The sequence below is a fragment of the Miniopterus schreibersii genome (genome assembly GCF_964146895.1).
Source record: "Miniopterus schreibersii genome assembly, chromosome: 3".
In the NCBI taxonomy this organism is placed as follows: Eukaryota; Metazoa; Chordata; class Mammalia; order Chiroptera; family Miniopteridae; genus Miniopterus; species Miniopterus schreibersii.
Genome location: NC_138103.1, coordinates 11,708,577 through 11,735,924, shown reverse-complemented (window position 1 = coordinate 11,735,924; position 27,348 = coordinate 11,708,577). Strand labels below are relative to the sequence as shown.

Genomic DNA, 27,348 nt, shown 5'->3' with positions numbered 1-27,348 from the left:
TTTTCTTACATTTTAACTATCACCCTAGTCTTCTGCTTTTAGTATGAGGGTACAACTTCTATGACCCTGCATCCTCCTGTGATGATGGAAGCCTTCACTTCGTGGAACATTTGAGGTTCTCCTTTACTCGTGGGAATACTGGCAGGAGAGCTGAGACAGTGAGACCAGAGTAGAAAGAAAGCAATTAGGGGGAAAGTAGCCTTTTCTTCTCAGAAAGCATCCCCCAATTAAGTAACAAGATGCTCAACGTTCTTTTTCGGCACTTCTTTGCAAAGCGTATGAAGGGCACTGTGCAGATTTACACCTGTATTTTGAAGTTTCTGTTCGCTTCAGCTAGGAAAAATTACAGCCGACCTTTCTTTACAAAATGTTTGTCCAAGTACCAAGTCATAAAGACGGAGAGAATGGCAGCTGGTGATGATTAAGGTGACCCTTCTGCTGACTTTACGTTTCAAGGGTCTTTCAGACTTCCGAGTAAGGCTACGGAGAGCCTCGTGAGCCTCTCCGCCCCCGAGATGATGCAGCAGAACCGGCACGGAGATTCTGTGCAGGATGCCACGATATTCACAAATGGTCGGCTCCTCGCTGCCCACCCCGGCTCAGGAGGCCCGAGGGCTTCTGCATCAGGAGAAAGTGCTCTCTCTGACGCTGAACTGCGGCTTTCTGGCGATTAACATCAGCAGCAACCTCCCACACACCCACAAAACCCCCCACAACACACCGGCAGAGACGGGAAGTGGACTTTTCTGGAGGGCAGTCGGGCTTCGTGAGCACGGTGCAAGCGGGCAGTGTGGCAGCGTGCCCCGCCGCGGGCCCGGGAGCTACCTGCGCAAAGGGCAGAAAGAGTGACCTCCGGGGACTGACGGCCAGTCTAATCCCAGACTGTCTGGCCCCAAGATCCAACCGTTCGGCCACGAAAAAGGGCGTCTCGCCTCCCACCTCCCTGGAGCTGCCCAGAGCAGCGGCCGGCAGGTCTCCGGAGCCCCGCAGCCGGGGAACCGCTTCTTGGTTACCTTGGAGAGCTCGGTTTCGGAGAGGCCGCTCCCTCTTCCTACTGCTCAACCGCAAACCGCCGCCGCGCTACACCCGGGGGCCGCGAGGTCGGAGGTGGGCGATTAGCGTACGGTCGGCACGCAGTCCTACAGACCCCTCTCCCACGAGGCCGGTACGGCGTGGGGTTCTACCCGCGCCCCGCCCCCGCGCTGCTACCGGAAGCGAAAGTTGAGCGCTTCCGGCCAGGCCGAGCGCAGCCGCTCAGCTCCCAGAGCGCCGAGGCTCGGGGAAGCGCTGGGAGAATCGGCCTGCGCCCCCACTTTAGCCAGGCTGCGGGGAACTAATGCCACCGAGTCCCCAAGTCGCCGCGCCTAGAGTGGCCTCGTTGCGGCTTGGCAGTGGGTATCGCCCTCTCGCGGTGAGCCGTTAGGCTTCCGAGTCGTTTATGTGGAGTGTTGCGAAATAAAGAACTGGGACCCGCTGGAGAATGACCTGGGGGAGACAGGTAGTGGGGCAAGGGCACTTCGAGGGGACGTTTGTTCTGAGACGTGAGGGAGAACGAGCTGGTTGTGCCAAGAACTGAGAGGAGAGCACTGCAGCCCCAGGACACAGCACACTCCAAGGCCTCAGGTGGGAGAGGACTTTGCACATTTGAAAAAGAAGGGGGGGTTTGTGACTAGAGCTTCAGGATTAAGAAGAGTGGTATGAGAGGAAGTGAGAGAGAAAGGGAGGGCCACGTCATGCGGGGCCTTTCAGGCTGTGAAGAGGAGTTTGGGTTTTATTCTGTGTGCAGTGGGAAGCCACTGAAGAGTGTTATCAGGGATGGACGTGATCTTTCATTTTTAAAAGATCTACTGGATTCCATATAGACAGAAAATGGATTACAGGGTCCAGCAGGTGAGGCAAGATTTCAAATTAGTTAACAGCACAATAGGGTGGAGATCCTTTATGTGATCTATTCACAATTAGTTGTATTACTGTGAACATGTTTACCTTGACCTTCTGCATAGCAGTTCTTCATGTACTTAAACACATTAAACCCCCAGCCCCATCCAGGTTAATCTCTTTCAGAATACATTTCTATTATTTTTGCATTTCTTATGAAGCTCTTTTTGTTTTTACTTGTTTCAATTTTTTAGGAAAAAATACTAAAATTTTTCTTAATTTAGGTGAAATTCATGTAACATAAAAGTGGCCATTTTCAAGTGAACAATTCAGTGGCATTAAGCACAATCACACGTTCTAAAACTTTGGCATCCCTCCAAAGTAAATCCTGTACCCATTCCTGTAAACAGTTGCTTCTTGTTCTCTATGGATTTGCCTACTCTGGACATTTCATAGAATTAGAATCCTAAAAGATGTGACCTTTTGTGTCACGCCTCTTTCATTTAGATACCAGTGAGACACTAGCAAAGGCAGGGAACAAATCAGGTCACACAAAAGAGCTGGACTTGGCAGATGGGAAAGTGGCAGGTGCACCATGGGAATCTTAGGAAACCAGGACTTTCCTGTCTGTTTTCAGTGAGCCTCAGTTTTATGAGAAACTCCAGGTACACAAGCACAGCAGCCAGCTATAGAAAGAAGTAGCTCTTCTGTGAATGAGGTTTCCACTGGACTCTGGAGCAGTGTCAAACATAGTTCAGAAGCTTCCTTGACAGCTGCTGTCGAGAAAAGCAAGGCTGCAGCACAGAGCCCTGTGCCTTTCAAGAGAAGATGGAAGATCTACTAGCCTCATAAGTCTCCTCCAATTCTCCTAGAAGCTTGGCAAACAAGGCTGTTGAGGCAAAAGGGACAAGCCAACATCCATGGGACTGGAATGAGGAGGGGTACAAGGACAGTGGAGGACTAAGAAAGCTGAAAATGGAGAGCAAGCAGCCAGTCCTGGAAACTGGGAGCTCTGGCACTTATAGCCTGCTCCAGAGCCACTGGTTTAAGGACATCTCTGCATGTGTCCTGGTACTGACTGATCACCTATTAGCAAACTGCTCCCCCAGACTGGGTCTTGTCTTCCAGTGATCAATTGAAGATGGTTCCTGTTCCCTCGTTGGTGGGAGTATGCAGGGATAAAACCTACAGTGGAACCCAACATAAAGCCATTCATTTGGCTAGGTGAAGGTTATATATGGGGGAAAGTAGTACCTAAACCCTTTTGTTGTCTGGGTAGTCCAGGGGATTTTGTTTTTGAGTTGTGAAATTGGAAGGCCAAAGCCAGGTATGTTGCTGTCACCAAAGTAATGAATTGTCTGAGTAGGTATGATATCTAGATTTTGTCAACAGAATATAAAAGAATGAAAGTGATGTTGGCCTGGGGAATGAGTACTATTCTCTGTGAAAGGTGAGTGATGTCCTAGTAGGTGCCACCGTGTGAATTCAAAAGGCTGTCATTAGTCTAGGAATCAGGTTCCATTGCAGCTGCAGGGTAATGGAGCAGAATAAGAATGATCGAGTGTGGGGGCAGAGGGTGGGTTTCATTTTTAGTTTGGATTTCAGGGTAGTCCTCATTGAGAAAATGACATTTGAACAAGGACTATGAGGAGAAGGAATGAGCCATGTGGTTCTCTGGGGGAAGAGTGTAACAGACAGAATGACCAGCGCAAAGGCTCTGAGGCTGGAGAGGAGTCTGGCAAGGAGGCCACTGTGACCTATTGCAGATTGAGAGAGGATGAGAGTAATAAGTGAGATCCACGAGATCCAGATCATGTAGGGCAGTGCCTTTGGAAGTGACCTGAACTGAAATTGAGAGTGTTTATAAATTTTTACAGCAGTCTGACATTGCTGTACTACCCAACTGATTTTTTTTTAAATGCTTTCTCACCGATCTTTTGATAATCACTAAAATAGGGCCTAGAGTCCCTATGTAAAGGACTTTGTAAGGACTTTGACTTTCTGAGTTATAAGGAGCTAGCCTTGTAGGGGGAGTAGTAATTTTAAAATGACTTAATATTTCAATTTATTTGGTACTTAACTCTATTTAAACATTTGTTTGTGTCTCTCTTATGTTACAGAGTCTTTTATAAGACTGTGGCCAAAGTCAAGGCAGAATCCATGTCATATTGATATGTGCATTTCTCAGAACCTAGCACAGTTGGCTCTCAATACACGCCAGTTGAATTGAATGTAAAAGGAGAGGGGCCACGTTAACTACTGGATTGAGAACAGACTGTAGGAGGTCAAGAGTTAAAACAAGAAGACCAGGGAGGCAGCTACAGCGAGATCAAGTAATGAGATGTGGGTAGCTCAGAGCAGAGTGGACTAGAAGGGACGATGATAGAAGCTCTGTGCCCTTCAAGAATCACGACCAGATGTAATCAGAATACACTTGCTGGGCCAGCTCTAGCCAATGAGCCCTCATCAGCGGGCCCAGATGGGCACCCCATAAAAAGCATGCTGGAGTTCTAGCCAGATTTTCTCAGTGGTTAGAACATCGGCCTTTGGACTGAAGGGGCCCAGGCTCGATTGTGGCCAAGGGCACGTACCTCAATTACAGGCCTGATCCCCAGCCCCACTCGGGGCGCATGCAGGAGGCAACCATTTGATGTCTCTGTCACATTGATGTCTCTCTCTCTCTTGCTTTCTCTATCCCTCCCTCCCTCTTTTCCACTCTACTACTCTCTGAAAGGCAATGGAAAAAATATCCTCAGGTGAGGATTTTTAAAAAAAAGCATGCTGGGCCTCAACTGGGTGCAGGAATGAGTGTTGGATCTCGCATCACCAGCCAGCCTGAGCTGCTCTTCTCAGTCATTAGCTGCTTATTCTAACCTTGGGATAGTAACTGATATAGTTTCGTTTCTACCAGGATGATAGGAGATATAACAGATGGAGATGGGCAGATCAAGGGTACTCAGACATCAGAAGTGGGAGTAGCCCGGCCGGGTGTGGCTCAGCGGTTGAGTGTGAACCTAGGATCCAGGCGATTGGGGTACAATTCCCGGTCAGGGCACATGCCTGGGTTGTGGGCTCGATCAATGACTCTCTCTCTCATCATTGATGTTTCTATCTCTCTCTCCCTCTCCTTTCCTCTCTCTGAAATCAATAAAGATATATTTAAGAAAAAAAGAAAAAGAAGTGGGAGTAGACAGAAGTCTCCTATTATCAGCTCTTCTCTCTTCTGGATCTTTGCTTCCCTCCAAGTCTTGCCTGTTCACCATATCCTCTTATGTGGCCACACCGCCTCAGGGATTCCCATCAGTGTGGAGACAGGCAAGCACTATCCTTATTGAATCATCTCTCAGGGAAAATGAGTGGGATTCAGGATAATTAAGGAGAAATAAAAAGGGAAGCTTTAGTAAATACACTGCAATCTTTCTCAGTTGGAGAGGATGTCTTCTCTACCACATTGGAAGTTTTTGTTTTAGGAAAAGTGTCCACAGTGAGATACCTTCCAGGAATGATGGTAGCCAGTTGTGGCATAGTTCGAGAAACTCATATGTTGGGCTACTGAAACCCTGCACTGAGGTATCCAGTCCTTTCTGATAGGATCCCTGTGTTCTTTGTCCCGTGGTGCAGGTATGCACTGGGGCGATGAGACCAAAACACTCCTGGCCACTCTCAGCAGTTCTGTTTCATAACTCCAGACCCATCAGCAGAATAACCAGAGCCACAGGCTGTGCGGGGAAAAGTCCAGGAGCAGGGTTTTCTGGGGATCCCATAGCAGTGTCACACCAAGTTCAAAAGCCTACAGCCAGGTTACTATAAAGTAAGGAGAGGTCGTGTGCCTGAGTCTTACATCTTTTATGAGGAAATGGATGCCCTTTTAAGCTCCTCTGCACCTCCTGTGGCAAGTGATGCTATTTCTGGCCAAGAGGGAAATGACATGGAGTCTGGAGAGCTGAGTCAGCAGAATAGGGAGTCCACAGAGGTTGGACAAGGTTCCACTGTAGATGGTATAGCCAGGGATGAAAAGGACTTTGTTATGGGATTTGACCTGCCAGTACTGTTCCCAAACATACTTGGTAAGACTATTGGCTCTGATGGTCAAAGGATGGGAAAGTACACTTAGAAAGAGTTATTTTTGCTTCTGGCCTTGTCATCTTCTTGATGAATAACCATATACAGGCCAGTGGGTTTCAGTTTTCATGGAGTTTAGGGATTATTTCCCTTGCATTTCTGAGTCCTAATTTTGCATTTGCTAATCTCTTTCACAGAGTCCATGTTATTTTTTTCTCATGGAGTTTCACTTACTTTTCTTCCTTAGGTTGCCAGTTAGGCCTCTAGCTCAGACTCTCTCCCCTCCCCTCATTTCATAACCTAAGTTTATGCTTGCCAGGTACTCAGAAACTTGCTTTATTCTTGTTTCAATTGCCCAAACTCAATGGCTTTTCATGATACTACTCCCAGAAGCTAGGCCATTCAAGAATTGAGAATACACCTACAGACAGATCGACAGCTACCACAGGGCTTAACTCTTTGCTTCAGTTTTGTCATCATGTCAGAACATCCAAAAAGATACAGAATAGAATAAAAGTAGGGAGGTGTACAGTATATTTACCAATGACCACAAATTTGGAACTAAAAAGTATTAGAATTGGAAAATAAAATTTAGGCTTTTCATTAGCAGAAGACTGAGTCACATGAAGAATTCCAATTAGGTATTTCTTCTAAAGGTAGTTTAATTGTAACTCTTTCCTCATTCCATTGTTTTCCTTCTCCAGTGTCCAGTGTAATTTTATTCTTTCAGTTTCTGAGAATCTGAAATGGGATAATTCAGAAGAAGTTGAAATGAACAAGGTTTAACGGAGAAAGCCTAGTAGAAAAGTTTTTTGGCGCTCTGAATCAAATACAGGTGAGGAGAGTGAGCCAATGTCAAGAAAGCAACATAGACATTGTCCAAGGGACAGTGAGGAGACAGTCCCATCCCAGAAGAGGATGAGTCACCAGAGACTTTGGACTGACAAGCAACCCTGGACACATCTCTTGTGTGGGAGAAAATGCTCTCAGAGTTCTCCCTCCTCTCATCACCAGCCAGCCCCTGAACTGGAAAAAGCTTCTATATGACATAAATGTATGAAAAGCTTTAGCCAAGGTTCTTATCTTGCTCAGCATGAGAGAACCCACACAAGAAAGAAGCCTCACAAGTGCAGTGAATGTGGGAAGGGCTTCAGTGAGCACTCCAACCTCATTGCCCACCTGACGACTCACACAGGGGAGAGACCATACCATTGTGGGAGATGTGGGAAAACCTTCAACCAGAGCTCCAGCCTCATTACCCACCAGAGGACCCACACTGGGAACAAGCCTTATCAGTGCAGTATCTATGGGAAGAGATTCAACAACAGTTCCCAGTTTAGTGCTCTCCAGCAAGTCCACACAGTGGAGATCCCGTACTCGTGTGCCCAGTGTGGGAAAAGCTTCAACAACAGCTCCCACTTTAGTGCCCACCAGACAAACCCACACTGGGAAAAGCCATACAAGTGTTTTCAGTGTGAGAAAAGCTTCACTAAGAACTCACCCCTCATCCACTATTGGTATACACATAAAAGTGATACATCACTGGAAGGAAGAGATGTGCTGAATTTGTAGAAAACCTGACTCATCATCTCCTTAGGTCAACATGTGTTTCGTAGAGTGTTCTTCTGTGGAGGGTTCTACTAGCCAATCCCTGACCTAGCAGTAAACTTGACAACTGGATCTCAAGAACCATGTCCAGGAATTAGAATCAGCCTAAGAATGCAGAGCCCTTTTTCTACTTCTGCCTAGAACTTCACAGTCCTGTCAAACTGTGGATTTCCATTTTGCTTTGAAGGGAAGAAGGCTATAAAACCCATAATTCCTGCTGGGAATCTAGGATATTCTTGTTCTGAACAAAGAACATGTGGTAACGGCCTGAGAACTGGGCCATATCAGAGAAGAAATTCTACTCCCTCTTGGGGAGGACATCTAGAATTTTAACAGCCTGAATCTGTTCTAAACCAGTAATTGATCTCTAGGGCACCTACTGTTATATACTACTGTGAACTTCAGAGAAGGTCACTATTATGCAACACAGCCACCACCAGAAAGGGAACAAAGGAAAGGAAGGATACATTAAGCTCCCGAGTAATACTAAGCGTAAGCGACCTAATCTTTTAGCAAGCATAATATCTAGTTTAATTTTGTAAGATTTCTTATTTTACCATCACTCCCAACCCAGCTTCTGGTTTCTTCTCTCTTAAACAGTTTTTACAAGTTTATAAGCATTATTATTTCTGATTAAAATAAAGGTGTTTCTCCCTCCACTTCCTTGGCCTTTAGGCATGCGCTTCGGTTGCAGGCTCAATCCCTGGCCCCAGTCTGGGCTTGTGTGGGAGGCAACCAATCAATGTGTGTCTCTCACATTGATGTTTCTCTTTTTCTCTCCCTCTCCCACTCTCTTTGAAACACAATGGAAATAACATCCTCTGGTGATGATTAAAAAAAAATCTAAGATTAGAATTAATAGATTTCATTTTATATGTTACTGATTCATACATTTCCTAGTATAGCATATTTAGAACAAATAGAAATTACAAATATGTTTAAAAGAATAAAATCCTGCCCGGCCGGGCATGGCTCAGCAGTTGAGCGTCGACCTAGGATACAGGCGATCAGGGTTCAATTCCCAGTCAGGGCACATGCCCGGGTTGCGGGCTGCAGCTGATCAATGACTCTCTCATTGATGTTTCTATCTCTCTCTCCCTCTCCTTTCCTCTCTCTGAAATCAATAAAGATATATTAAAAAAAAAGAAAAAAGAATAAAATCCAAAACATGAGGAATTTACATAAAAAAAAGTTTTACTTCTTCCCTGACCAGTATTGCTCAGTGGTCAGAGCATTGGCCCACACACCAAAGGGCCACAGGTTTGATTCCTGGCTTGCAGGTTTGTTCCCCAGCCTTGGCTGGGGTACGTGCAGGAGGCAACCAATCAATGTGTGTGTGTGTCTCTTTCTCCCCTCCCTCCCTCACTCCCACTCTCTCTAAAAAAAAAAAAAGCAATAAAAAATGTCCTCAGGTGAGGATTAAAAAAAGTTTTACTCCTATAGCAAACCTTTATAATTTAAGGACTCTATGCATTCACCACTCATACAATGATATGTTTGTTGAATTAGAAAGATAACATGCTGGTTTGCTCAGTGATTAGAGTGTTGGCCCTCAGACTGAAGGGTCCCAGGTTCAATTCCAGCCAAGGGTAAATACCTTGGTTGCAGGCTCCATCCCCACCCTAGTTGGGAGGCAACCAATTGATTACATTGATGTTTCTCTCTCTCCCTTCCACTCTTTGTGAAAAGCAATGGAAAAAATATCCTCAGTGAGGATTAAAAAAAAAGAAAATGAACAACCTGATTTTAAAATGGGCAAAAGATCTGAACAGACACCTCACCAAACAAGGTACACAGATAATAAATAATATGAAAGGATACTCCACATCATGTCATTGCGGAATTGCAAATTAAAATGATGATATACAAATATACAACCATCATAATGGTGAAAATCTAAAAACACTGACAACAAATGCTGACAGAGAGGTGGAGCAACAGGAACTCTCAGTCATTGCTGATGGGAATGCAACACTGAACAGCTTTCCCTGTTACTCTCCTCCAAGCCCCAGACCCCTCTGAACCTAAGAATGAATACAGGAGGGACTGTTAACTCTAAGGGATTATCCAGAGTATAAATGGTGTTCTTTCTGAGAACAAGTGATCGTTCCTAAGAAGAGATTCCTGGCCCTTGAGGAGAGAATCAAGAGATTAAGATTTATTTCAGAGTGATAGTACTTCCTGAGATGTCTGCTCTGGGCTCTCCTCTTTCTGATGGTGAGGGCTGATCTGAGTGGTCAAGATGGTGGTAGAATGGAGCCCTGGCAGGCTGTACAGAGACCTGAAGGGGAATAATGGTTAATGAATCAGCTGGGAGCCCTGACTCCTAAATCCTGTTCCACAACTGCATGAACAAGAATTTGCTTTGTTTCTGGAGCTCTCATATTTAGAGAACCTTGTTGTATCTGAACTAGGAACCAGGAAACCTCAATTTCCCCCCAGCATCTTCTCCAATACATCTTAAGGCAATTACTTCCTACCCTTTGCCTTATACTTTATACCCAATATCTAAAGTGGGACTGATTATCTCTGGTCTTCACCACTCCTGGGGAGTAGGACAGATGTAAGATGAGCTTTGAAGTTGAAAGTTTTACCAGGTTGGCAGCTTTGTAAAAATGAAGTGCCATTTCCCAAACCCATTTGCAATGTACCCTTTTGCCATGAAACATTTCAGATGTTGAAAGCTATTGAGACTGTTCTTGCTAAAACACTTGGATCCTATACTAAATATAGAAGATGTCAAACAACTGCTTTTATTGATCTTGGAGAAGTAAATTCTTCTGCTGGGCTCTTGCCAGAGAGAAGTCTCCAAGTCATCTCCTAGGAGAATGCACGGGTCCTAGTTCTACTTTACCCACAATATCTAGCCATGTGATATGAAGCTTCAACTTTCTAATCTGTGTAATGGTGATGCCTGTCCCACAACCCAAGAGGTTGAGTGATATGGAGGAAAGGGCATTTAAATATGAGTCTGATGTGAGGTCTGTTTTTTTTCTCTTAAGACAGTTATTCTCTCAGTTTCCTATAACAGTAAAAGAATTAACTCAGTCAGTGTTTCCTGAACATGTGTTCCACAAAACAATCCAAGAGATAGTAAATGTGACTTCCACATGTACCACCACAAGAGCCCCCGCAGTCAAATAAGTTTGGCAATCATTGTATGGTTATTTATACTTCTCTACTTTGATCCTGAGTTTCATGATATACATTCATACATAAATGCTCTGAGACGTCCTCCTATAACAAAACATTGACTTTAACCCATTGTCCCCAAATTTACTTGAGTGCAGAATACTTTTTTCATGGAATATCTCTGCACATCTCAGTGTTCTCTGAGTACCAGTCTGGGGCCCACTGATAGAGCCAATTTATAATGCCAATTCCAGATCCTTCTATATGCCTCAGTGTCAAGAGAATCAGTAGGAAGAGAGGTGCCAAATGCTCACAAGACCCCTAGGACTGTATGCACATTCAGGCCCTTGCTACTGGCAAGTGCTGAAGAGCAGACATTGTGGGGCTGGGTGCTAGGAGGAGAGGCAACCTAAATGGAGATGTTTTTCCTAGGGTGTACGAAGAATCCCGTCCTCCTATTCCAGAGTGAAGCTTCCTGAGCTCTGGGCTTGAAAATTCATGCAGACAGAATGATAGCTTTAGACATCCATATGTCCCCAACATAAAAATTATTGGTGTGCTCCTTTAAAGGACCTACATGCTCTTCTCTTCCATCTCTCCTGGTAAAGAGCAAGAGCAGGGACTCATGGCCATCACATGCCTGTCAAGCACTCTACATCTGAAGAAGGAAAATCAATGAGCCAGGGGATGATTTGGGTAACCAAAACTAATGTCTAGGTGGCTGTGGAGGTTTTCCTGTTTGATATATTTTCATTCTTATATTTATTACATATTATGACTTGTCAGTCTTGTGCTTGACTCTGAAGATTCAAGGCTGCACCAGACAGACACAGCCCCTGCCGTCCTGCTGCTTACATTCTAATGAGGAAAGACAGGCAAAAACAAGTGAACAAACCAAATAACTCTAATTTGTGATACATGCTATGAAGGGAATAAACACAGTGCTCAGAGTGATAAGAGCAGATCTGACTGGTACATGAGTGAAGGTCAAGGGAAGAAGGAGCCCTTGGGCAAGTTTGTATTCTAAAATGTGGGAGCTTTGCAGAGACCAAAGATAATATTGTAGGAGTGCCTTTTTTTTTTTTTTTTTTTAAATCCTCACACGGTATTTTTTCCATCCATTGATTTTTAGAGAGAATGGAAGGGAGGAAAGGAGAGAGAGGGAGAGGAAGAGATCAATGTAAGACACATGGATTGACTGCCTCCTGCAGGGCCGGGTGTTGAGCCTGCAACCCAGGTACATGCCCTAGACCGGGAATCGAACCCGTGACCCTTTGGTGCAGAGACCGACACTCTAACCTCTGAGCCACACCAGCCAGGACCTTTTTGTTTTGTTTTTTAATCCTCACCTGAGGATATGTTTTTATTGATTTTAGAGAGAGGAAGGGGGTGGGGAGAGAAGCATCAACTGGTCGCTTCCTATTCATATCCTGACTGGGGATTGAACCCGCAACCTGGGTATGTGCGCTGATTGGGAAGAGAACCCTCGACCCTTCAGTGCGTGGGATAACACTCTAACAAACTGAGCCACATGAGCCAAGGCTGTAGGAGTACCTCTTAACTCCAAGTAGATTGGAAATGTGAGCTTTTCCTTTTAGAAGGATAAATAGCTTTAGTGCTGGGTAATGCTTACTCACATAGTTAAAGGAGAAAAAAACATTTTTAAAAACCACTTTCCTAACTCCTCTGTGTAAGAAACTATTACTTCTTAAGCTACTAACTTTTCAAATTTAGGATTTCCCAAAGTTAAAAAAATACTTAATTATACTTTCCTCATGAACATTAAAGATTCACTTTTTTCCCCCTAAATGCTTTGAGACTGTTCAGTTGTTTTACAAATCATGGACAAAATGTTTAGTGCGAAACATTATGATGTTGGAAATATAGGGTATCCTAAAAAATGTATACATACACTTTGATTAATTATAAAGGCAGTGTTTATTAAAATACATTTCATTTTCATTGAACAGCTATCAGCTGTTAAATGTGTATACATTTGAGGGGGGGCACCCTATATATCCATTGGTTTAAAAACATTCAACAGTAAGCTTTCTCACTTTTTCCTTAAAGGTGCAGTGTATCCAAATACTATAAAGCTTAATCTTTTGTTAGTGCTAAGATTGGTACAATATTCATCATCCTACTGTGGTAGAAATGAGAAGTGATTCTGATAGTTTTCCTAAATCTGAAAACTCAACGCAAGACAAGAGCTTGCTTACTTAATTCCTCTCACAAGAGGTAGATGGAGAAACTGCTTTATGTGAAGTACAGGAATTATTAGATATGGTGTATCATACAGGAGGAAAGCACTTCAGTGTGGCCCAGTATCATTGCCCATTGCACAGTTCACACAAGAAGGAAACTGTATACATAAAGCAAGGTTGGTACATGCTTCAAGTGGTGCTTAGGGCTTGCTCCCCACTGAACCCACACAAGAAAGAAACTATAAAAGTGACAAGTGTGGAAAAGATTCAATAACAATATGCTTGCGTACTTGCTTGGGAAGAACCCTAGAACTACAGTGTGGGTAAAGCTTCAACATTTCCTACTTGAGGATACTTCAGAGACTCTATACCAAAGAGAACCCACAGAAAGAATGTGAGAACGTCATCAAATAATCCACTCTTAAGTACTAGAGGGAAAGCTCCCAAGAGAAGTTAACAGGTAGCTTTAATCCACTACATGAGACTAGAAACTGCAGGTGCTCAGTAAGTACTTGTAAGTAGAGTGACTCAGTGAATGCTTAAAAAATCTTTTATGGAGTTAAAATCTTTTGTTATTCCAACTGTCCAGTTGGATGGAAAAGACTGCTTAGCATCCTTCCTCTCAAGCTCTCCAGAGGAATCAAAACTGTTCTCATTGTTCCAAAAACTGATGAAACCCCAGCAGTCTTAGTTTTAGTTTGATTCTAAGTTCTCCTTCTGTCGTTCCCCTCCAGTTAAAAGATAGCTGAGGTTCTCATCATCAGCTTGAAGTTCCAGAGCCCACTTAATGGCAGGGAGAACTCTGGGCCTGGAATGTGCCCAGCACTTTGGCCACTTAGATCAGGGCAGAGAAGGGGCTGAGGATTGGGGGCTAGCCTGGGTGAATGATGCAGTGCTCAGAACCAACCGTGGAGTCACTGTAAGACTGTTATCTGAACAAACTAAAATAAAGCACCTTCTGGTTTGTCCTAGAAATCATCTGGGTATGGAGGACATATTTGTAAAAACTTTAATACTAATATTGGAGACTGAACATAGGGTTGTGTCTCAGATTTCATGTTTGAAAGAAGCCTCAATAGATTTTATTTATTGATTCATTTTAGGAGGAGAGAGAGAGAGAAAGAGATCGATTTGTTGTTCCACTTATTCATACATCCATTGGTTGTTTCCTGTATGTGCCCTGACCGGGGATCAAACCCATAACCTTGGCATATCAAGACGATGCTCTAACCAACTGAGCTACCCAGCCAGGGCAATATATTTTTATTTTTAGGTGGGTTTTTTTTAGTTATCTGCTCTTATCCCTATGATGAAGCTATAGAAATTCCTTCTAACAATTTCTACATATCCACCCCAAATTCCAAGCACAAGGAGTTTTGAGGCATTGTGCTGCCAGTTATTGGCCAAGCTAAGACGTTCCCATAGGAGGCTTCTCATTCCCCAACTGAAGTTCCTACCCCTGCTTTCCTACTCAAGCTTCTGCCCAACTGTCATCTCTTAGCCCAGGAAGAGCAGCCACCTCCTTTATAAACCAAAGTGGGTGTAGAATTTGTTTCTGCCATATATCCCATTTTTTGAGGCAAAACTCACAGAAGGTTCCACAGGGGTAGTTACCAAACCATTCCTTGAAATCTACTGTACTAATATGAGGAATGAAAGGCAACCTCTACCCTCTCCCTACCTCCCTGATCAATAGAAACACATTTTGTGCACATGGGGCAGTGGTGTACAAGGGAACAAAGAACAAGGAAAGAAGAATATGGCCGGAGGGAGAAGGCTGCCTTGTCCACTTAAAACAATTGACCTCCCAGGACATATGCCCTGATGAGCAATGAGTCTTTCTTTAATATCATCTACAGTCCTTTTTATTGCTGTTTTATTTATTTATTTTTATCTTTCTTTTCCCCTACCGTCTTGTATGTTCCTAAGTGTTCCTATCAGTGTTACATTAGTTTAGTGGAACATCCATCTAGAGGAAGCTAGATTTTTCCTAAGGGCCAAAGGCCAAGTAGAATGAAAATAAAAAAGTTTCAAAGCTCCAGTAGAAGAGCCACCTCTATTAAAACAGGCCAAGTTATACTGTAGAAACACATAGCACACACCTCAGTGTTAAGCACAAACATTTATTTCTTGTTTCCACAAAGTCCATGATAGGTCTGGAGGATTCATCAGAATAGCTGACTTGCCATGTAAGGGACTCAGCATTCTAAACCTGGTTTGACTCATGGCTCCGCTCTCTCTATGTGCTTTCATGATTGAGGCAAGAAAGGAAAGCACTACAGAGTCTTACACCAACAAATAAATGCTTCATCCCAGAAGTGAGGCTTCTGCTCACAACCCACTGAACAAAATGACCTGATGACTCTAACTACAAGGAGCAGAAAAGCATAACCATTCTCCTTTTTACTGTTCACTATAATACAAGCTCCATGAAGGTATGCATTTTTTTCTCTTGTTCACTATTATATCCTTGGTCTAGAACAGTGTGTGGGTTCATAATAGGGCATGATTAAGTGAATGAGTGAACGTACTGCCAACAAGAAATCCACATGTATCTTGGGAGGAGACAGAGTCCCAGGGGTCTAAGGCTGAGGGTGTTGGGTAAGAGGTACTCAGACTAGAGCTTCAGAGCTAACTGTGCCAAAGAAAAAACACTTGGTATAGTCAACCTGGGGAATAAAATAACTCCCATTGAAGGAACCAGACCACAGCTCAGGTGACTGATGCCAAATCAATTCATAATAACCACCACCACCAGTGCTCAACTCCTGAAAGAAGCTGCAAAAGCCACAAATGGATCTGCTCCTTAAATGTAGTCAGCCCACCCAACATATCCGGGGAACAGGAGAAACGGAAAGAGACACACATTGAGCATCTCCTGTTGGCCAGGCTGGCAGGTGCGTTTCTTTCATCAATTCCTATAATCCCCAGATCAACACTGAGGTGAGTGCTGTTCTGTAGAGAAAGTGGAGACTGGCCAGTGCCTGAGGGGAGGGGGAGGGGGGTGACTAGATAAAGAAGGTGAAGAGATTAGCTAAAGAACATATATGCATATCCCCTGGACACGGACAATAGTTTGCTGAAGGCCAAGGGGTGGGCAGGCAGGGGTGGGTGGAGGTGGGCAAAGGGTGGGGAAAAGAGGGCACCTGAAATTATGTCAACATTAAAATTCTTTTAGAGAGAAAATGGAGACATAAGAGTGTTTCAGTAACCAATCAAGAAACAGGAATGTTTTATAAACTGAAAACAGATACAATACAATGTCATCTAGGCTGGCTCTGCAGAGATAACCTACAAAGTCCTGATAATCCTGCCTTCAGGCCTGACTAAAGCAGCTAAGTGACAACCAACAGACCTACTAGCTATGAGGTCTTGAACAAGTCCCTGTATCTCTGTGCCTTAACTTGCCCATTTATAAACTAGTAGATTTGGAAGAGATAATTTAACTCCTTTCCTGATACTACCTAAAAGCTCTAACAACACATCTAAGTCAAAGATAAAAACAGAGAAAGGGTGAGTTATAAGAATATCCACAGCCTATAGATTTTCAGCAGTCTATTAAACATCACCCAAGACTACTGCTAAATGCTGAAGACAACAGATACAGGTAGACCCTGCCTAACAGTTTACAGTGTAAGACAACCAATATGGATGTGGATTAACTCACCTTTGCGAACTACTCCAAATCAGTTCCCAAAACTGTCCTTTTAGAAACCTGGTCTCCCGCGTAATGGATTTCCTGGTCACCATACACAGTAAACCACAGGATCCTGCCTGCAGTACTTGCTCCAGTTCCCAGACACATAAATCTCTTCTGATTCTCAGTAGCAAAAGCCAAATGAAAAAGAAAACAAACAAAATCCTGAGAAATTTCCCCTGGACTCCTATTAAGTTTCTTTTACGCCTCAAGAAAGTACTAATTTTTATGGCTATTTTATCCTATCGACACTGTGAGGAAAGGAAACAGTCTAGTTTCTTTTATTGCAGAAAATTCTTCTTTACATCTAATATATTATTCCATGGCTAAAAATTCCAACCCGTTTACATATAATCTCATTAGAAATGTTTTCCTTTTTTCAAACACAACCAATGAGAGGCATAAGATAGTGCATTATTAGTTATCTGGCAGATTCCCTAGTGGTGAGGTAAATATGATTTCATCAAAGTAAAATTGGTGCTAATATAAGAGCTAAGGTTGCTAAAAAGTTCAAGAAAAAACAATGTCCAATGACGAGAGGAAGAGAATACAATTAGGTTCTTAGAAAACTTTACATTAGAATTCATTTCTTCCCCATGAGACTACTGAAATTGTTAAGCCTGCTACCTTGAAGACAATGGTATGCAATTAAACAAGCATATTAGTGCTTTTTGCTTTGGAAGACCATGCTACAGATATTTTTCATAATTTCTCTCATGTGTTTAAGAGTGGCTGGGGAGATCAATGAAAAACCAACACTATTTACCTCTGTGACCTCAAAAGACTGATTGGATTTATGGCTTCATCTGCTATTTGAAGCTGAATTTGATATTTCTGCAGATACAATCCCAAAACAACTTTTTCCATTTTTAGAATGTTCCTAGAACACTAATCTTGCTATGGAATTCCCTATAGGTTATAAGTAAAAACAGTAAGTAGTACAACTTTAATGCATTCCATGCAGAGTCAAACCTGATTTCTTTCTATGCAATATTACACTGATGAAAACCTCATGTTTCATAATTTTGTATTTTTTCATAAACTTTAGCATCAAGCTCTGCTTGATGAATTTGTTCAGACTGAAGACACTGGACAAGCTTCCCTTCACTGGTGGAGTTTCTGGTGCCTAAGGAGGCTGGACCGCCGGCTAAAGTTTCTTCTGCATATGTTACAGGAATAAGGCTGCTCACCTGTGTGGGTTCTCCGATGTTTAATAAGGTGGGAGTTCTGACTGAACTTTTTCCCACATTCATGACAAGTAAAGGGCTTCTCTCCAGTGTGAGTTCTTTGGTGTGTGTGGAGATTTGTATTTTGACTGAAGCTTTTCCCACACCATGAGCATTTATATGGCTTTATACCTTGGTGTGTTGTTAAGTGCTTATTAAGGTCTGAACTCCATCTAAACCTCTTATCACACTGTGGGCATTTATATGGTTTCTCTTCAGTGTGAATTCTTTGGTGCTTAATAAGGTCAGAGCTAACTCTGAAGCTTTTCCCACACTGCTGGCATTTAAAAGGTTTCTCTCCTACACGTTCTTTCTTGTGGCGATCCATAAGTTTCAGTAGCTCTTGTTTCCAGGTTGAAAGTTTCTTTCTTTTCTTCACTGGAAAATCTTGATGCCATTTCCCCACCCTGTGCATATCACCATGATTTTCTTTGACTGTTGGTTTCTGGGGAACTTTCACTCTGGCCTTTTTTGATATTACATCTCCAGCTGCTTGTACTTCTAAGTCAGAAAGACATAAAGGCTGATGATTTTCAGCGTCATTTTTGAGCTTTAATCCTGTTGGAATTAATGTGACAATCAACCAAGTGGCAGAGCAAGAAAACCACAGGAATGGGGGGGGGGGGAATCAAAGATCACTGATTTGTAATAAACAGGTAAGTAGAATCTTAGAATGTTAAGTCCTTGCAAAAGTTCCTATTAAGGCACATTTCTTCTCTTCCCAGAGTGTATTTACCTATAGGCAGCTCTCCAGGACTGTCTGTGACCTCTGTGGATCCTTGAACCCATGGCTCTTTCCCTTGTTCTAGACAGGAGATCACTTTAGGTTTGGGGAGCACAAATATGGCTGTGAAATGAAAAAACTGAGGTCAAGAACCGGTAACTTAACAATGGTTCACTAATTCCAGACTATTTCAGTAAGAGTAAAGAATACTTATAGTTTGTTACTCCTAAATGGTTAAATGATTAGATTCTCATATCAGGTATCAGTTTTATACTACATTGCATTTGTAGCTTAACATGCAAAGTGGAGATTAGCTTGACTGATGGAAAGGAATAGGTCATGGGAATCTTGTGCATGTTCCCCCTCTTCTGCCACCAATAACTGTACACTTGACCAAGTTGGAATAAAACTCCAGAAGATGTACAGTCATATTAACTCTTTAGGACTCAGCTGAATAAGACTAGGCCTAGGGGAGCCAATATGAAGGTCAATGGGTTGGGAATCATATGCACAAGTGATTCCTGTCATAATTATAATCTTTTATTTTGCTCTTGAGCACAAGAAACTGAACTATGAAAGATTTCTACCACTCCTATAGCTCACCGGTTCATATCCTGCTGGACCATACAGATAAGCATCATTTAGCGGACTTTTTCTAAATACAAATTTCCAAGTATGGGAAGTATTCATCATTCAATCTCTCAACAAATATGCATTAACTGGCTATAGCATGCCAGACACTTTCCATGAAATAGGAATACAGTGGTGAATAAGTCAAAGTCCCCTGATCTCATAGAACTTATCTTCTAGTGGGAGACTAAGACAATCAAGCATCAACAAACAGACAAACAAAATATCAAGAGGTGATAAATGGTGTTTGTTTTTTTAAACCCTCACCTGAGGATATTTTTCAATTGTTTTTAGATAGAAAGGGGGGACGGGAAGAGAGAGAGATGTGAGACGCATTTGGCACACCCTCCGACCCTTCAGTGCATGGGCAGACACTTTAACCACTGAGAAACCCTGGTCAGGGCAAGAAGTGATACATGTTTTTTAAAAAAAACTGAAGCAAGGTAAGAATCTGTGAAGTTATTTGAGATATGGCTGTGTGGAAGACTTCTTTGAGAAAATGATATTTGAGCAGAACAAAAGGTATAAGTTTTGCCACATGGCAGAAAATTGTGCCAGACAGAGGAAAGGAGAAAGCAGTATTGATCATGGTAAGTTCAAAAAAAGGAAAAGCCCTGGCCAGGTAGCTCAGTTGGTTAGAACGTTGTCCCAATATGCCAAGGTTGCAGGTTTGATCTCCAGTCAGGGCACATACAAGAATCAACCAATGAATGCAGAAATAAGTGGAATAACAAATCATTCTCTCTCAAATCAATAGTTAAAAAAACAAATGAAACGAAACAAAAAAAGAAACAGCAAGAAGACCAGTGTGGCCAAAGAGAACTGAACAAGGGCAAAAGTTGTAGGAGATGAAGGCAGAAAAAGGAGGACACACCAGATTTGGAAGGGTCCTAAGAACCTTGGTAAGGAAAATTTTGATTTTATTCTGAATGTGGTGAAAGTCATCATAAGATTTTGAAACACCAAAATGTCATTATCTGATCAGGTTTTAAAGACTCTTGCTGTTGCATAGAAAACAGACTAGGGGAGGGCAAGAATGTTGGCAGCAGGAACCAGTTAAAAAACTACTAAGGTGGGCCTGGTTTGAGATGATACTGGCATAGACCAGGATGCTAACAAGTCAAGAGCATCAGACATAGTAGGACTCAGGCTATACTGTGAAGATGGAACCAAGAGAATAGTGATGCTTTAGTAGTGGGGTATGATGACAAGATAATGGGAAAGAATGACTAAGGGTCTTGCTCTGAGCTACTGAGTAAATTATCTTTACTGAGATGAGCAAGATATGAGAAGACAAGGTGTGAGGAAAAGAGCCACAATTCTATGTAGAATAAGGAATGTGTACTTGGAAAAAGATCCCAGGTGATCTGGATACACACCTTTCCTCTGCAAACACCATCAAGTTGAGAATCAACCAGCTACTGGAACAGACTCTCCAACAGGGAAGTATTCACAGTAAGATGAGAACATGACAGATTACTCAACTACTCAACTTCTATTCAAAGGGAAGGAGAATATTTACCTAGAGAGGTGATAGTCTCATAGTTTTCCTGCATTACATCATAATACAGGGCCTTCTGACCCGGATCCAGTAACTCCCATTCTTCTTGGGAAAAAAACATGGCCACTTCTTCAAATATCAGTAAGCTCTAAAGAAGAGAATGGGCTTCAGCTCAGCACCTGCCACTCCAGAAGCAGCCCTAACATCTGAACCATGAAATTAATAGTAGGCCAAGCACTAAAGGAATTAATAGCACATGATTTATTTTAAAGTAAGAAGGAAAAAAGGAAAGAAGGGATCAGCAAACAGTATGGGAGGTGTCCAGTTCCCCAGGGAGAACATATGGGCTAACATGCCTCTGAGCACCTGCTGGGCAGCAGAAAAAGCAGCCCTAAACAGCTTGAAAGCACAGCTCACCTGGGACTCAGGCAAGATGAGCTCAGGTGCCACTATCCAGTCTTTGGTGTTTGTCTGCTCAGGAAAGTCTAGGATCTGGTGAGCAGGCACAGCTGTGGATGGAAAAGAGCCATAGGAAATTTCTCTTGCTTCTATGAATATCCTGAGCACATTTCTGAAATATACAAGATCCTTATTCTTTCAGTAGAGATGGGACTCCTTTACAATTGTTATGTGGTACCCAGAAGTGGCTATCAGCCCCTACAACCAGTTCCCAAATTGACTGTCAGTTTTCATGACTAAAGTCAATAAAAGGAAGTCTCATTTTTTTCCTTATGTTACATAACATATTCTGAGTTGGGCAAAAATTAGAGGTGTTTAAAAAAGTAGGAGAGAGTCCAGTGTGTCAGGTAAAGGAAGTAGGAAGGTAAAAATGAGCATAGCAAGTTCAAGAAACAGCAAGAAAACCAGTGCAGCTAAAGTGGATAGAACTAGGGTACAAGTGGCAGGGAGGTAAGTAGGGGCCAGATCTTGGAGGGGCCTACACACCTCATAAGTTTAGATTTTATTCTGAATGTGAAAAGTTATTATAAGATTTTGAAGCAGATTACTGTCATGATCTCATCATGTTTTTTAAAGACTCTAACTGCTTTGTGGAAAACAGATTGTAGGAAAGTAAGAGTGGTGGCAGGGCACCAGTTACAAAGCTGGTTAGAGAAGCCACTGGCTTAGACCAGAACACTAACAGGGCAAGAGAATGAGACATGGTTGGACTCAGGCTATGATGTAAAGATGGAGCCAAGAGGACTAGAGACACATTAGTGGTGGGGTATGATGGCAAGATCAGACTAAAGGATGACCCAGGTATTCTGGCCTGAAATACTGGGTAAATGGTGGTACCATTTATGAAAACAGAAAGATAAAAGAGTGGATTTGTAGGGAAGAGTGGAGAGTAGGGAAGAGTGGAGAATTTTAGGATAAAGAATGAGCATATGCACTTTGTAAAAGCTCAATCTGGATATACCTTTCTTGCGCACAACATCAAGTTGAGAACCAACTAGCTACTGGAAAAGAATATTTCACCAGGGTGTATTCCCAGTAAGCTATGAATATTACATTATTCAACTTCTACACAAAGGGAAGAAAGAATCTTTACCTAGAGAGATGGCAGTCTCATAGTTTTCCTGCATTACATCATTGTAGAGGGCCTTCTGACTGACATCCAGTAACTCCCATTCTTCCTGGGAAAAATACACAGCCACTTCTTCAAATGTCAACAAGCTCTAAAGAAGAGAATGGGTTTCAGCTCAGTACCTGCCATTCCAGAAACAGCCCTAACATCCAGCCCTCAAACTGCATGGTAAGACAGGCACTGAAGGAATTAACAGCACATGCTTAATTTTTTTTAAGTGAGAAGGAAGAAAGGAAAGAGGCAAGAGATCAGCAAACAGCCTGGGAGGTGTCCAGTTCCCCAGGGAGAACTCTGGGCTAACATGCCTCTGAGCACCTGTTGGGCAGTGTGGGTCATGGGCAGCAGGGAAAGGCAGCCCTAAACAGCTCAAAAGTAAAGCTCACCTGGGACTCAGGCAAGATGAGCTCAGGTGTCACTGTCCAGTCTTTGGTGTTTGTCTGCTCAGGAAAGTCTATTATCTGGTGAGCAGGCACAGCTGTGGATGGAAAAGGGCCACAGGAAATTTCTTTTACTTCTGTGCACATCCTGAGTTCATTTCTAAAATAAAGGAAATCTTGATTCTTTCAGTAGATGGGAAACCTTTATCAGTGTGAAGCTTTATCATTGTTAATTAAAACCAAGTATCTATCAACCCCCAGAACAGGTTGCCCACTTTTCATGAATAAAATTAATAAAACAAAAACCTTTCTTATTTCCCTCTCATGACATAAATAGTTCCGAGGTAAGAAAAATTTAACAGAATTGACAATGAAATACTCATGGACTCCAGTATACAGCAGGAGATGTATTATTTATCATTTATTATTTTTCTTCCTGGTATACAATTGTGTTCATGTACTGCCACTGACAGCCCATTTGTGATCCCAATTCCTTCTATGTTTTGAGGAAGGGGTGGCCCAATCCTCTCCAATTTTCTAAGAAAGTGTTCATGATGTTATTACCAGGGTCCACAGGTTGGATATTTCTGTATGTTACAGCAACCCCCACCTTCACCACAGCCGGTCTATTCTAAGGCCATCTGTCAGGGGTGGGTAATCATAATTGCTAACATGACTCATTTGCACATCCACAGAACTGGGAAACCAGAAAATGCTCACAATGTTCTATCTGGAGAAATTACTATCAGAGCTCCCAACAGAAAGAAATTATCATGAAACTCCTTACCCCTCTCACACACAGGCTCAGTTTCTTTATGAGTATTCCTGCTCAGCTGTTGTTGTAGATTCTGATATTCATTCCAAAATTCTTCATCCTGGGACCTGCCCACTGGCTGGGATTCTGCTGACTTCAGTTTGAAGCCTGGGGTCTCTGCTGTTTCTCCCAAGGGCACTGCCTCCTTTCCCAGCACATAGACTGCAACCTAGAAATAATTCCCATCCTTGTTACAAGAACTTACTTTAGGCTTGGGGGCTGGTGGTAGAGGGAGAAAAAAGCAGAGAGTCCAGGTTGCAGGAAGTGTGAGACACTAAATGACAAAAAGACTTAAAGAGATAATGAATGGGCCACCAATTTTCCACAAAGAACTATCCACAAAACCTGGGAATTTTAGTATAAAAGGAAAAAAGATGTGGCTACCGCCAGCCCTCCAACACTGCACTCCCGACCCCTTTGCATACAGCCCAGCTCAGACCAGTAGCATGGTTGTGCAGGCCACCTCTTCTCATGCTGTCTTGACAGCATCTCTCTTCACTTTAAATCCCTGCTGCAGTGATTTCTTGTCTTATACTTTTCTCAAAAGATTAAAAAATTTAACTGACCTCTCAACCAGATTTTCTCCATGGTCAGGGAAAGTTTAACAGAAAATGTGGATAAAATGAAGAAAGAGGAAGGAATGATTCTGGCTCCAACTTCCCTCCAGATCATTTTGACACCAAACATATGCCCTGCCCTGTATTTTTGACAGTAGGCCTGAAGCCAGTTGATATGCTGCCACCTGCCCTGGATTCCACCTCATCAGCAGAGCCAAGGACCAACCACTAACGAAGGGCAGTGGAGGCTCTTGTCTGTGGTACGAAGGACACTATCTCTCAGTGTGTCTTCCTTCTCTGGGCCACCCAGTTGGGATTTCCAAATCTCTCTTCCCCTTTTTTTATTTCTCATTTTTCTGCAGTCTTCCCTACTAATTTTTTCATTTCTCCCTTTTCATCTCTATATGTTCTCCCTTTTTTGGATCTGCCCCTTCTTCTCTAACTCCTGGATGCCCTTTGTTTTTTAGAACTTAAGACCCATCTCCTAGACCAAGCCAGACTATGTTTATTACTCTCAGTACATTCTGGCTCCAAAGAGGGAAAAATGCAACTCTTTCTCTATGGCCAGGGAAGTCTCTGCCTGAATCTCCAAAACCTGTGGAATGACTATTGCTGCGGGTCTGTGGTTTCAGGTCATGCCTTAGATGACCTAAAGCAACAACAGATCATTGATTCAATTCATCTTATTTCTCAATTAACTGCCCCCAACCTCATATATCCACTTTCATTCTATGTATGAGGAATCTTTCTTCTCACCCCATTCTTCATTTGATCAGATTCACTCTGCAAGTGGTCTACCAAGGCCACAGCCTCTTCAGTGCTCTGTAGGTGGTGCTTCTTTATCTGGGTTTGGGTGTCCCTGGGCAGAATGGTCAGAAACTGCTCTAGCACCAGCAGATCCAAGATCTGTTCTTTTGAATGTATGTCTGGTCTCAGCCATTGACGGCATAATTCCTGAAGTTGGCCAACAACCACACGGGGTCCAGCTGCTTCATGATAGTGGAAGCTCCGGAAGTGTTGGCGAGAGGTCTCAGGACTGAGATTGTCCATTTGTGCAGTATATATCTTACTCTGAGTGGAGCTCTCTGTCACAGGTTCCTTGGTTTCCCACAGAGCCCTGATTTGAGGGTTCAAATACTCAGCCACCTTTAGATCTACCATCATCATTCTCTCCAGAACAGTTGCTCCTGTGTTGGGCACACCACCAGTACCACCTCTGACAACTGAGGCCCAATCTGGTCTGGAATAAAATCAATAAAACGATCTTCTTCCTAAGGCGCTGAGAGCAGAAAAAAAGTGCAAGTCAATAAGAAAGTCACATGAACATTACTACTTGCTACTTATTCTGAGAGAAAAATGAAAACATCCTGCCTTGCCTTCCCTTTAAAGTCAACTGCCAGGCAGGTGCTCTGTTCTCTCCTTTTCTTTGTATTACTCAGTTGATCTATATAGCACAGCTCAGTAAAGACAAATGTCAATTGATGACTTTGCCTTTACAAGAAAATAAATCAGGGAAGGCTGGTGGGTGAGGAAATTGGCACCCACTGGCTCCAAAGAGTTTGAGGATTATCCAAAGAGTTCACTGATGTGCTTCCTATCTCATCTCCCCATGTCAAAGATTAGAAACATCTGAGCTTTTCTTACATTTTAACTATCACCCTAGTCTTCTGCTTTTAGTATGAGGGTACAACTTCTATGACCCTGCATCCTCCTGTGATGATGGAAGCCTTCACTTCGTGGAACATTTGAGGTTCTCCTTTACTCGTGGGAATACTGGCAGGAGAGCTGAGACAGTGAGACCAGAGTAGAAAGAAAGCAATTAGGGGGAAAGTAGCCTTTTCTTCTCAGAAAGCATCCCCCAATTAAGTAACAAGATGCTCAACATTCTTTTTCGGCACTTCTTTGCAAAGCGTATGAAGGGCACTGTGCAGATTTACACCTGTATTTTGAAGTTTCTGTTCGCTTCAACTAGGAAAAATTACAGCCGACCTTTCTTTACAAAATGTTTGTCCAAGTACCAAGTCATAAAGACGGAGAGAATGGCAGCTGGTGATGATTAAGGTGACCCTTCTGCTGACTTTACGTTTCAAGGGTCTTTCAGACTTCCGAGTAAGGCTACGGAGAGCCTCGTGAGCCTCTCCGCCCCCGAGATGATGCAGCAGAACCGGCACGGAGATTCTGTGCAGGATGCCACGATATTCACAAATGGTCGGCTCCTCGCTGCCCACCCCGGCTCAGGAGGCCCGAGGGCTTCTGCATCAGGAGAAAGTGCTCTCTCTGACGCTGAACTGCGGCTTTCTGGCGATTAACATCAGCAGCAACCTCCCACACACCCACAAAACCCCCCACAACACACCGGCAGAGACGGGAAGTGGACTTTTCTGGAGGGCAGTCGGGCTTCGTGAGCACGGTGCAAGCGGGCAGTGTGGCAGCGTGCCCCGCCGCGGGCCCGGGAGCTACCTGCGCAAAGGGCAGAAAGAGTGACCTCCGGGGACTGACAGCCGGACTCGCCCTAGTCAGTCTGGCCCCAGGCTCTAGCCGCTCGGGCAGGAGAAATGGCGTCCCGCCTCCAACCACCTTGCAGAGGCCCTGAGCAGCGGCCGGCGGGTCTCCGGAGCTCCACAGCCGACGCCGAAGGGGAACAGATTCTTGGTTACCTCAGACAGCCGGGCATCGTGGGGGCGGCTCTTTCAACCTCTAGCTCAACCGCAAGTCACCGCACTTCCGGACGCAGCTGTAGGGCCGCAGCACTCCGCCTCTCGACCTCCAAAGAGGGACCAGAAAGCCAAGACGTGCGGATTCTAGGGCGCAGGCCCCAATAGCAGCGCTCCCACCGGAAGCGGAAGTGGAGCACTTCCTGGCTGGCTCCGTAGCCCACGGAGTCGGCGGGCGCTGCGGCTCCAGGCTTCGCGAAAGGAACCAGCCTCTAGTCCGGTTCAGCCCAGGCGTCCGGAAGAGTTAATGCCACAGAGTCTCCAGGTTGTGGAGCCTAGAAGGGCCCTGCGCACGGCTCGGCTCGTGGGTGTCGCCGTCTCGCGGCTCGGCTCTGGGAGACGTTAAGCGTCCGGTGGTTTCTTCGTCGCCTTCGGGCGGTCTGCGGCCTGGTAATCGGGAGCCGGGCCGGGTAAAGGTCGCCGCCCACTACTCCCGCGGGGTCCTTGTTTTTCCTGCTCCAGCTGGCCGTACCCGAGCTTTCGTCCCCGTGCTCATCGCTGCCTCAAGGAAGAGGCCCATTTTTTTCGGTTCAGGATCAATGGCCCTGAGGGGTCTGTACCCTATTTTGGTCTGTGCATCTCACAACAATTTTTTTTTTCTTTTGAGGTATGTGAAATAGGTTACATTTATAGTTC

The 27,348-nt window shown here is 43.7% G+C and overlaps 2 protein-coding genes across 13 annotated transcripts in view; both read right to left on the bottom strand.

Annotated features, from left to right (window-relative positions):
* LOC308554180 (zinc finger protein 75A-like) overlaps positions 1-16,687 on the bottom strand; it is a 44,660-nt gene extending 27,973 nt beyond the window's left edge. For 2 of the 8 annotated variants that reach the window (XM_081131098.1, XM_081131104.1), the window contains exon 1: positions 1,014-1,228. The gene's annotated coding sequence lies outside the window, so the exon portion shown is untranslated. Of the gene's footprint in view, positions 1-9; positions 151-721; positions 826-1,013; positions 1,230-16,551 lie in introns of those variants that run through there. The other 6 variants (XM_081131100.1, XM_081131099.1, XM_081131102.1 and 3 more) reach the window with 6 other exon arrangements.
* A 990-nt stretch (positions 16,688-17,677) lies between these two features.
* ZNF75A (zinc finger protein 75A) lies at positions 17,678-26,904 on the bottom strand. 5 transcript variants are annotated; one of them, XM_081131090.1, is made up of 9 exons: positions 26,656-26,904; positions 24,755-25,277; positions 23,415-23,610; positions 22,634-22,725; positions 22,215-22,341; positions 21,080-21,171; positions 20,684-20,810; positions 18,544-18,654; positions 17,678-18,365 (listed from the first exon to the last, which is right to left on the bottom strand). In XM_081131090.1, the coding sequence occupies exons 2-9, from the start codon at positions 25,163-25,165 to the stop codon at positions 17,686-17,688; spliced, it is 1,836 nt and encodes a 611-aa protein (XP_080987216.1). In that variant the 5' UTR covers positions 25,166-25,277; positions 26,656-26,904; the 3' UTR covers positions 17,678-17,685. The 5 variants fall into 5 exon arrangements, 3 of the variants coding, with proteins under 3 accessions (XP_080987216.1, XP_080987217.1, XP_080987218.1); XR_013998359.1 differs by lacking the exon at positions 20,684-20,810 and having other exon boundaries at positions 24,755-25,783; positions 26,355-26,821; XM_081131091.1 differs by lacking the exons at positions 20,684-20,810; positions 21,080-21,171 and having other exon boundaries at positions 26,355-26,837.
* Positions 26,905-27,348: the final 444 nt, after the last annotated feature.

What these genes read in the sequence shown, in the direction of transcription:
- ZNF75A (XM_081131090.1), bottom strand. Translation starts at nt 25,165, where the DNA reads ATGATGATGGTAGATCTAAAGGTGGCTGAGTATTTGAACCCTCAAATC. An exon ending in TGAGCCTGTGTGTGAGAGGG is followed by an intron (nt 22,726 to 23,414) that starts GTAAGGAGTTTC and finishes TTCCATCCACAG; the next exon opens with CTGTGCCTGCTCACCAGATA. An exon ending in TCATCTTGCCTGAGTCCCAG is followed by an intron (nt 22,342 to 22,633) that starts GTGAGCTTTACT and finishes TCTCTTCTTTAG; the next exon opens with AGCTTGTTGACATTTGAAGA.